The 11,523-nt window shown below is 44.5% G+C and overlaps 1 protein-coding gene across 1 annotated transcript; it reads right to left on the reverse strand.

Moving 5' to 3' along the window:
- Positions 1-726: 726 nt before the first annotated feature.
- Positions 727-10,472, reverse strand: LOC137419251 (large ribosomal subunit protein bL21m-like). The gene is made up of 5 exons (XM_068105387.2): positions 10,402-10,472; positions 10,228-10,292; positions 6,538-6,592; positions 5,445-5,548; positions 727-919 (listed from the first exon to the last, which is right to left on the reverse strand). Exons 1-5 carry the CDS (start codon positions 10,434-10,436, stop codon positions 855-857), a joined length of 324 nt encoding a protein of 107 aa, XP_067961488.1. The 5' UTR covers positions 10,437-10,472; the 3' UTR covers positions 727-854.
- Positions 10,473-11,523: the final 1,051 nt, after the last annotated feature.

Here is an 11,523-nt window from a genome sequence, read left to right on the forward strand (position 1 = left end):
GGTTCACAGGTTGTCACGGTAACAGGATCTTTACCTAACATGACCTTTGACCTACTGACCCCAAGATCTAATCAGTTAATCTTCACCTCATTCTACATACCTGCACCAAGTTTGACTTAAATCCCTTCAGCCGTTCTCAAGTTATCGTGGAAACGAAAACCTATCACGGACCGACGTACAGACTCGCGGATGGACGGACAATCCAAAAACAAAACGCCTCGGGCGACTTCGTCGGCGGAGGCATAAAAAAAAACCAGACAAGTACAAGACAAAAAGATAAACCAATAGATCAGACAGAAAACAAAATTCCTTCACGTTCTGGTGACAATGACAAAACTGAAATGGAACTGGGCTGGATACGCACCAACAAGACCGAACTGGCTTTACAAAATCACAACAAAGAGAAGGCCCGGGAAGAACTAGAGGTGGAACAAAGAGAAGATGGAGACATGAAATTGAAACATTCGTTGGAGTACAATGCCCTCAATTAATTTAATAGCAATACATTTGTGTTTAATAGTTAATTTAACAGAATTGAATAGCCATATTTAACAATATATTTAATAGAACAGAACGGACCATGTTGAGGGGACGGCTTCATCCCGCTGTAGACTAAATACGCCGGACAAGTCGTCAAGGCTTTCAGCAGTTGTGGTGCGTCACTTCTCTGCACCTGTAATCAAGCAGCAACAACTCCTACAGCATTAACTTGGCAATGAAACGAGATTCCAATAGTCGTTTTATTGCAATAATAAAAGGTCTGCATTCTTTACAGACATAGCGACTGTACACGTTGCTTGCCACAGCTGTCGTTGGGTCGAGCCGGGCAGGTGAGACGAGCTGGCTGGTTGTCCTCACCTCAGAGTAGGGGCGATGTCTATGGAGTTAATCCTCAGCCCTGTCTGAGGGGTTGTTATCACTGCATGGGCACAACACACACAATTAAATGGAAAACAGCAACTCATTCATAACTTCATCACTGAAAGCAGGTTAGTTTATCAGGTCGCACCTCGTGCCTTGTCGCGTGCGTCCAACATTTAAAATGCATCTCTGCTATAAGTGCCGAGACCACTTCAAAATCAGACTATCATTCAGACATAAAACCAGTTGACAAATACTAAAACAGCCCTCGGTAGAGCGCATGCCTCCGCCAGGCTAAACGGTTTCCGTTTTGTATCCCACTGAAGGAGAAGATGAACAAGTGGAAGGAATGTATGGAGACAAAAGGTCTGAAGGTGAATATCGGAAAAACTGAAGGTGATGGCAAGTGGTAAAGCATGTGGTGAGGTGGAAAGAACTGGGAAGTGGCCGTGTGCTGTGTGCAGGAAGGGTGTCGGAGTGAATTCCATTCAATGTACAATGTGCGCTGAGTGGGTTCATCAAAAATGTAGTGGTTTGAGAGGGTCATTAACCAGTGTGGCAGCTACATTCAAGTGTAAGGTGTGCACCGAGGGAGCTGCAGATGGAGGAAATGTTGAGTTGGATCTTGGAGACGACGTGAAGCTGGAAGGTGTGAAAACATTTTGTTACCTTGGAGACATGCTGAATGGAGAAGGTGGATCAGACTCGGCAACGGTTGCTCGAGTGAGGTGTGCATGGAAGAAGTTTCGGGAACTGAGTGGTGTGCTGACGAGGAGGGGAGTGTCATTGAAGCTGAAGGGAAAGGTGTATGCTGCATTTGTGAGAAGTGTTATGATTTATGGGAGTGAGACATGGGTAATGAACGTAGAGCAGCAACGAAGGCTGGAAAGGGTGGAAATGCAAATGGTTCAGTGGATGTGTGGAGTATCGTTGAGAGAGAGGAAGACAAATGATGAATTGCGAAAGATGATGGGAATAGAGCCTGTGATGGATGCTGTGAAGAGAAACAGGTTGAGATGGTTTGGTCATGTGTTGAGGAAGGATGAAAGTGACTGGTTGAAAAGAGTGATGGGAATGAATGTCGAAGGAAGTAGAGGACGGGGAAGACCGAGAAAGACTTGGCTAAAGATGGTCGAAGAAGAAATGCGGGCAAGGGGGTTAACAAGGGGAGAAGCAGAAAATAGGGCAAAATGGAGAACATTGTCATGGGGACCGCAAGGCTAACCCCCGCTCTTGCAGGGAAAATGGCCTTAAAATGCCTGTTGTTGTTGTTGTTGTTGTTGTATCCCACTGATAGGTCGGATCTGGATTCGGACCTGAACCAAAATCTAATCGGCTTGTTCTCGTCACCAAACCAACTCATCCACCAAGTTTATTCATAATCCGTCAACAACGTTTTGAAATATCATGCTATTTATCGTTTTTGGCCCGATCACTCAATGGTGTAGAATCTAAAAATGATCGTATCCGGATTTGAATCTTCACCAAAATCTTATCAATTTGTCCTTGTCACACACACAACCTGTCCACCAAGTTTAGCCCAAAGCTTGTTGAGATATGCTGCTCACAGGGAGACAGACAGATGGGTGAAAACAACGTCCACCCACCTTCGATGGCAGAGATAATGGGAAGGAAATTTTGATGGAATATCAGCCAAACTGTGATATTCATATGATAGCGGCACTGTGATGGAACAACGCCATTATCTGAGAAGTACCAACTGACAGTTCCACACAAACCTTGTGCAAAAAGGTGCAACTTTTATTCATTCCCTGCCCATTCTCACCTTCCTTCCTTTTCCCTCCCCTTTTCTCAATCCCCCTTGATTCTGGTGTGTAGGTAATTTGTGAATGACCCAATAAAACAAAGAATTGCAATCATTCCGTACTTTGAAAAGGTCCTCAGACTCACTGATATTCACCAGGTGGATGAGGTGCAGGACTTTTGTCACCCTCGCAGACAGGAAGGGTGCCTCACAACTGTGTATCACTTTTTTTTCATTCAATCTTTCTCAACCTGCTCTCTCCACCCTCCACCCACCACCTCTGGTGGTCACAAGTTCCTCTCAAGTCACTACCACTTGCCAACCTCCACTACATGTGTTCGCATCTTTTCTAATCTCTGGAAGCCTTTCCTCGCTGCAGGGTTCAAAATGGAGAAATTGATCAACATTAACAGGTTATGAATGACATTAACGAACAGAATTGGATGGAATGGCTTTTGACAGCAAGAGAGACCCATAGAACACGAACAACCATCCAATGATGAATGGAAAAATGGCGAACACCAATCCCATGGCAAAGGTATTGTTGCGGATATGGGATTTGCATCCATCCATATCCGCTTGTAAATATTCCCCTATTTCCTCAATACTTCCCAACTATCCCCAATCCCCCATTCCCTAGTCCCATTTTCTGTAAACAACACTCTGTAGACCCGACCTCCCCCTATTTCCCCCATTAAATGTCGTGCCCAGGTTCACCGCATCTCATGTAAGACAACTATAGGACATCTTGCTAGTTATTCTTAGTCTATGTCAGTTAAGGACTCGTTTCCATTAATTCTGACCCTTCGTTGCACCAGAATGTGATTGTATGGCACCGTTAGGAAGTTTAGGACCTCCCAATACCTCCCCGCAGCTCTTCCTCACAGTTCAGCAACAACAACAACAACAGCAGCAACGGCGGCGGCGTGCACAGGGAGTGCGCGTCCTCACTCCGGCTTGGTTGGTAGGGGGTGTTGGGAGGGCACGAGGCCTTCCCAACGAGCCGCCATCGAACATGTGCTCGACGGGGTTACCAAATAGGGGCTCCCTGTCAGCTCCTCGTCAAGGGCGGAGCCCGGTAACCCCCACACCCAATGGAAGCGGCGGACCGGTCCCATCTGGGGCGGAGCCAACTAGCCGAGGGCGTGTCACTCCCCGCTGAGCATGCGCAGGAAGAGGGAGGTGACGTCAGATGCGCGCTGAGCTTGGAGCAAGCAAGACGTACCCTCCGAGCGCTGTGAGGCCTCCCCGCATCTCTGGACTGGACCGTGCTTTATCCTGTCCCCGAGCCAAGGTGCACCTTGTGCTATCGAACTACCTGTCCTTCCCTGCCATCAATCCCTGTGTAAGTCAGCCTTGTTCCGTTTGTCTGTGGTCTGTCTGGGATAAGATAAGACTGTAATTTAAGTGCCTATCTCTTCTGTGTCTTTACCTCACTACCGTGTAATCTACCCCCTCTTCTCCACCACTGTAATTATACCCTCCTCCGGAGGTCTTGAGAACTGTACCCCTTGCGTCGTTTCATCTATCCCCGTCGTTGTGTCCTTTCCATCATTGATTTAGCATAGCGCGATTTGGTCAACGTCTGGGTGGAATCGGGGTCTAGTCGGGGAATAACTGTTCGGTCGCGGTCATACCAACCGCTCGGTCAAAAATAACATCTAAACCGCGTCCATAACAGTATGTAATCAATGGCAGGTGGCTTTTACAGAGAGCACAAACATCCTGATGTTGTTCGAGTGTGGTTCTTGTCCACTTGTTTCTCTGCAGTCCAAAAGAGGGCGGTGTGTGCATGGTCAGATGGAATTTTCAAAATTTTAAATCAACACCAGAAATGAGCAAGAAACAAGGACGAGCATGATTTAAGGAAGGTGTGACATCATCGGTTCAAAACTGCAGGGCAGATGCGTGGAATTACGCTTGTCCAATGTGCTTGCCCACCGGTACATCAAAACAGCAATTCCAACCAGAGTAAAGTTGTAATGCAAATTCCATTGCTTAGGATATCCTTGTTACAGATTAATTTGGCACGGTGTTGTTAAGACATGAAATGTATGTTGTTGGTTCTATTTTCAGAATGATACAGCAAGGGTGTGGGATCTGTGTGGATAACCTGTGTGAATGGCACATTCCAAAACTAAAAATAATTATTATGCAGTAGCATTTGTATTTTCAATGCAAAAATGAGGCTTGTGGAAGAAGTAAATAATTCTCCAGCTGCTGTCCCTTGAAGCTGCCGATTTCTCTCATACTGGTTAGCTCCCCTGCCCTGTCTTCGCAGGCTTTCCATGTGGCCTGTTGTGGTTGCAGGCCGGTCTCGCACTCCTATATCCTTTAAACCATTGCCCAGTTGTGTGAGCGAGTGTGTTTGGGACTCAAGGGGAAAGAAAGTGATTTATTGTCGTTTATTATCGCATCTACCGGTATGTGTAATCAATTATTTATTTATTAAGGAACGGCCTGTCCAGTGTTGCCGCCATCTTGTTGCGCGAATAATCAGGTTCATTTGGACTTGGAAAGTGAAACTACTGAAACCTCATTTGATAAATGGAGAGAGAATAGCCCTGCCAATTCCTAGGCCTGTGGCCACCACTCGACGCAGCCTGCGAGGAAAGGTTTTAGTTCAGCCATATTTAAAATCATGACTGTGGTGTGTGGCGGCGGCCATTGGGTGTAGTTGTGTCTCATCCGGAGGTTTCTGTCAACACGCCAGGATGTTTGAAATGCACCCAGTTTGCGTAGCTCACAACGATAAAGCACATTACACACATCGAATTTTAGCAGATCTCTGGCACAAAAGGGCACATAATGAACCTACCATGTTTGCGTTGCTCTCTTTTCCGAGCTTTGTAGTGAAAGGATATTTTTGGCCACGTCTCTGTCTTCTCTATAATGGTTGCCTCCACCCGCACCAAGTCCTTTCTGGTAACACAGCACAAGATAACCAATAGCCAAGTTTGAAATAGAGTGCTTGCTCCTTGTTCCAGCATTAGCTTCCGATGTAACTCCAAAGTGTTATGCAGGAGAAACATGTGCTGTAGGTCATTCGTCGAATGTCAACTCAACACGTATGGCACAAATACAACAAGCTTGCTTGATTAACACAAGTAGCTAAAAGATAATGAAGCAGATAAATGTGATTACAAACACGCGTCATTTTGAAATGGTGGTGCATGCGTTTCCCCCAAATTATTGGCTCATGCACCACCTTTGAAAACTCAGTAGAGCGCATACGTCCGCCAAGCTGAACATTTTATGTTTTGTATCCCACTGACAGGCCGGATCTGGATTCAAACCTGAACCAAAATCTAATCGGCTTGTTCTTGTCACCTACCCAACTTGTCCACCAAGTTTCGTCCAAATCCGTTTGTAACTTTTTGAGATATCGTGCTATGTATCAGTTTTAGCCCTATCACTCAATGGTGAAGAATCACTTACATATTAAATAATTATCATATCCGAATCCATATTCAGATCTTCACCAAAATCGACATGATTCGTCCTTGTCGCACACACAACCTGTCCACCAAGTTTCGTCTGAATCCGTCCATTAATTTTTGAGATATCCTGCTACGTATCGTTTTTGTCCCTAGCTCCCAATGGTGAAGAATCACTTTTAAAATTCTAGTAGCCGAATCCGCATCTTCACCTAAATCTAATCATTTCGTCCGTATCACATACACTACACCTCTGCCAAATTTCGTTTGAATTCATCCACAACTTTTTGAGATATTTTGTTCACAGATGAAGAAACAGACAGGGGTGAAAACATAACCCCCATCCACCTTTGGTGGCGGAGGTAATGAAAGAGAAAACATGTAGCTCTGAAGTAGCAAAGAAAAACCATCCAAAGACCTCAAAGTTATGTTGACATCATCACAGAGAAGTGAACATTAATCGACATTTCTTACTTGGGTTGCACAGGCAACTCCTGCGTACTCTGCAGTCGAGCTCGCACCAGGAACACTGAACAAAAGAAAATTCATTTGAGAAGCATTCCTTCATCACGCGGTCAAATAAACGCCGTTACAACAATTAGGTATTCCTGAATCAATGAATAAACATGGAAGAAGGTAAAAAGAAACAGCAAGCAGGGGGACCTCGTTCCTCCCAGTCTGGTAAACCTTTAGTTCCCCCACTTGGTCTTGGCGGGGCTTGCCACACCCATAGCCACTACCCACATCACCCAAGCACAAAGTATGCAGCAACCCTAAAGCAAAAATACAACCTGGGACTGTTGGTGGAGCCGGATTCCGGAACAAGAGCTGGGACTGCAGCTGGAAACGGATTACTGACTGGAACGAGGGAGCTGTCTGAAACTTCCAACGGTATTGGGGCCAATATTGGGACCGCTATGGGTACCAGTACGGAACCCAGAACTAGTGTAGGAACCGGAGCAGCTCTCCTTCATACGCTCCCGACCGATATTGCTGAAGTGCGAGAGATGGAGCAGGGACCTCTCAGCCTTCTTGGCGATTTCCATTCCGGTAAGCTGTAGGCCTTTGGCGAGGCCATAATGCCAGCTCTCCTGGCCCTTTCTTTGTTTTCCGACGTGTTGTGCATGTGCATGAACACACGCACAGTACACACGATTGAACAATTCATAATACCGTACTTGCATTTATTTTAACTAGGGCGTGCCCGCACGTACGTGCTTGCCCGTACGTGCGTGCAAAAAAACATGCGTGCAAACAACAACAAAAAAAAACTTTGAAACCACGTGGCAGTAACGACCACAGAACCCCCCCCCCCCCCTCTATTTACATGAAATGGTTTGGTGCATTCGCAAAGCCAAAGAGAACCCCCCCCTCTATTTACATGAAATGGTTTGGTTCATTCGCAAAGCCAAAGCGAACGGCTTGCGAGTACGGTGATCATACCTTGGGAACCACTTGTCCGATTAATTTCAAACCTTGAAAAGGCACATCCTCGGGTCCCCAGCAATATACCTGGCAAGTTTCAAGTATATCGGACCGGTAGTTGTCGAGAAACAGCGGTCGCATACAGACACACAGAGATTACTGGAATTATAGATAGATTTTAATGTCTAATCCTTGACTCATGTGCTTATTACTTGTGCTAGATTTAAAAGTCAATCAAGCAATGGGTTTTTGAGAGAAAATTGAAAACCCTTTTGTTGAGAAACGAATGGTGAGCAGAGCTGATGTCTTTGGGATGTTATTCCGACATGCTTTCCACAACGCCGGGTCATCTCACACGTTTCAGTGAGTAATATGAATGTGATCCATTTTTATTACATAATAAAGTACAAATATATTTTGTAATGTATATGAACGACGTTTTCAGCAAAAATTAATTATTTTTAGTTCACTGTAACTTGTGGTGAATTGTATTAGTTTATATTGTGTGCTTAATTACCTCCGCCACCAAAGATGGATGGAGGTTATGTTTTCACCCCTGTCTGTCCGTTTGTCTGTCCGTTTGTCTGTGAACAATATATCTCAAAGTTGTGGACGGATTCGGACAAAATTTGGCAGAGAGGTGGCGGATGTGACAAGGACGAAATGATTAGATTTTGGTGAAGATCTGAATATGGATTCGGATATGAGAATTATTTAAATTTTTTAAGTGATTCTTCACCATTGAGAGATCGGGCTAAAACAACATATAGCAGGATATCTCAAAAGGTTATGGACGGATTTGGACGAAACTTGTTGGACAGGTTGTGTCTGTGACAAGGAAGAATAGATTATATTTTGGTGAAGATCCGGATCCGCATTCGGCTAGTAGAATTTTTTAAGTGATTCTTCACCTACTCATATTCATCTCTATCATATTCATATTCATCATTGGGAGATAAGGCCAAAAAACGATATATAGGAGGATATCTCAAAAAGTTATGGACGGAATTGGACGAAACTTGGTGGACAGGTTGTGTGTGTGTGTGACAAGGAAGAATCGATTCAATTTTGGTGAAGATCCGGATCCGGATAGTATAATTTTAAAAGTGATTATTCACCATTGGGAGATGGGGCAAAAAAACGATATTTATCACGATATCTCAAAAAGTTGTGGACGGATGATTTTGATTAAATGTGATTCTGTATTGTGACTTTCTGATCTAATGTAGGATACAAAACGTAAACTGTTCACCTGGCGGAGGTAAACTCTCTACTGAGTGCTGTTCTAGTTTATCTCTTTTACTCTCAATTTCTCTCTTTCTTTCTCGATGTGTCAACAGAGAAGTGAACTCTTGCAAATGGGTTTTGTAAGGCTCACTTGGTTGTGCCAGGATGGGTTTGAGGGCAGAGGAATAAATAGAAGCCGAAACCAGAATCCTTTCCAGGTTCCTCCTGATTCCATTGTTGCTTATCCAGGTTCTTCCTGAAGATTCCTTCTTTACCTATTCGGGTTCTTCCTGATGTGTCCAATGCTGTATTTGGTCTTTTGTTTGATTCATTAACATGGTCTAATTACAAGCCTGCCCCCGTTGTCGGACCTATGTATGCCGCGAGGGAAGGCCGTGAAATAACTGGCTGTCAAATCATCCTGGCATCCATGAAGTGCTGAATTCAGACTGTACACGTAACTATGGTTACGTGTACAATATGTTGGAGTCTCCTCCCCCCTGCCCCATACCCACACACAAAACAAGGTCTCAGCAAAGGAAGCCTACCGTGAAATGGGGTGAATAGGGACAGCAAGGTGATTCGGGACTCAAACTGAAAAAAAGTTCGGAAACTTTTTTCGCTGAAAATTGATAACCATACTGATTTGTTGATATTTGGGTTGAAAGTGTTCTCTTGTTTTTTTAAAAAGCAACTTATAGTCCCTATTAACCCCATATATGGGTTAAATAGGAATAAATAGGATTTTTATGGCTGTCCCTATTTCTTGATTATTTTTTTGTATTAGTGACTGTCCCGATTCACCCGTAAAACGGGGTGGACAGGGACAGCCATAAAAATCCTATTTATTCCTATTTAACCCATATATGGGGTTAATATGGACTATAAGTTGATTTTTTTTTTTTTAAACAAGAGAACACGTTCAACCCAAATATCAACAAATCAGTATGGTTATCAATTTTCAGCGAAAAAAGTTTCCGAACTTTTTTTCAGTTTGAGTCCCGAGTCACCTTGCTGTCCCTATTCACCCCATTTCACGGGACTCAGGAATTCATGGATCATGTGTAAGCCACACTCCCTTTAATTAATTACCGAGCTGCTTCACGTCGACCGTCGACGACTCCTTGAACCCCGCCAATTATTATTCTCACCTACTTGTGGGATCGGCCAAGGGACATTTTAAAGAAAAGTCTTTCACGAACTGGCAGGACAGGCCTGACTTTGTCGGCGGTAACGAGCCTGCTCTTCACGAAAGACACCCTGGGATCTTTTAACTTCCCCTCAAGTTATGCCAGCACAAGGGACACCCGGCTTTCCGTCCATCAGAGAGCTTTGTGATACAATCTGTGATCGACCAGAACGTTTATAGTCAGGGTCAGGTTGGGGATCACCGATATGGTGTCATCCACAAGCATCTGTAATAATGTTTTCTTCGTTTTTTGAATTGCGAATCTCTTTACCACACGAAGAATAGCCTGTGCGTTCTGCAAACGCAGATCAAGAAATCCTTACCGGTATCGAATCGTCGTAGCAACGGCACGGCCAATCCGCGCAGGCTGCACGCCGCCATGGCCATCCTGCACAAGTCAAATCCAGAGCAACGCACAAATCCGGATCCGGTTGAGACGTACGTCATGACTTTCTTGCAAAATACCTTTATAACTCAATGTGGTATCAAATAATTACCTCGTGTGGCTTGCAAACATCCTGCACGCGGTCATTCACAGGAAAAATAAAACTACAACAGCGCCAATCCCGGAAAAAGCATGCCCCGTGCCGTTCAATCGGATGAGCCGATGCCACCCCGCCGCCATATTACCTTGAGCAATGGCGACAAATGAACTCTGACCGATCTTTCCTGCGTGCTCCACGGACGTATATAAAAAACCTGGACCCGCAATGCGTCTATCGCTCCCACACGAGCTGATGAAGTCACCGGAAGAAGTCTTGTGGCTTTGTTGGTGTGACACTCCCGCCGCCCCACGAAACTTGAAATGAGTCAGTTCGTTCATCAGGTGTTCAACGTACTTTGACATATTTAATGCCATCTTTTCGCCAGAAGTGTGATTTTTTTCAAGGATGCCACTGTGTGCAGCATTTGCTTGCACCAATATCTCGGGAAAAGGATCAAAAACCGGAGTGAAAACTGAGAACTCCCTTTGGGTGCGCGGCAATGACGTCATGCAGCACCTGGAGATGGACCAGGAAGGGAACACACAACATGGACGTGACGTCACCACTGTCGTCAACGGCCGTGGAGATTTATCAATTCGTGATTGTGGGGTCAGGCCATGGGATATAGTCCAGTCAATCTAAATAAAATTTGACAAAACCCACCACAAATTGCAACAGAAATGAAACCTCTTCTATTTGTCTAATATTTCTATTAGAAATTATTCTTCTATAAGATTATTCTTGATTATTAGATTAGATTATTAGATTATTAGAATAGATTATTCTTCTATTTTACTTCGTACCATCTGGTGCCATCCGCTTCACATTTGTGCTTCGGGAGGCTCTGTCTGGAAGTAAAAGCTTAACATGCTTCATGATCGTTTCAGATATACGATTATTACATGTTGTATGTATTTGAGATGTTATTACCTGAGACATGTGCAGGTCGACAAGAACTTAGGCACGGCACCCCGTGATTAGCGATTAGCGATGATCGTGATTAGCGAGAACTTCACCCCGTGATTTCTGACCTGCTCGAGAGGATCAACTGGCTTCGCTTCCTCTCGCCCAATCAGAATGTCGTCAACAATATTAACAAGTAGCTCCAGAACGAACTTTACAATGGAAGGTGAT

The sequence above is a fragment of the Myxine glutinosa genome, chromosome 1, assembly GCF_964187855.1.
Source record: "Myxine glutinosa chromosome 1, kmMyxGlut1.1, whole genome shotgun sequence".
Classification (NCBI taxonomy): domain Eukaryota; kingdom Metazoa; phylum Chordata; class Myxini; order Myxiniformes; family Myxinidae; genus Myxine; species Myxine glutinosa.

Bases quoted from the DNA above. Each gene is read 5' to 3' on its own strand.
- LOC137419251 (XM_068105387.2), bottom strand. From the start codon at position 10,436: ATGACCGCGTGCAGGATGTTTGCAAGCCACACGAG. The intron at 6,593-10,227 runs GTAAGGATTTCT...TCTTTTGTTCAG, and splicing joins GCTACGACGATTCGATACCG to TGTTCCTGGTGCGAGCTCGA. The intron at 5,549-6,537 runs GTAAGAAATGTC...CTGTGTTACCAG, and splicing joins GAGTTGCCTGTGCAACCCAA to AAAGGACTTGGTGCGGGTGG.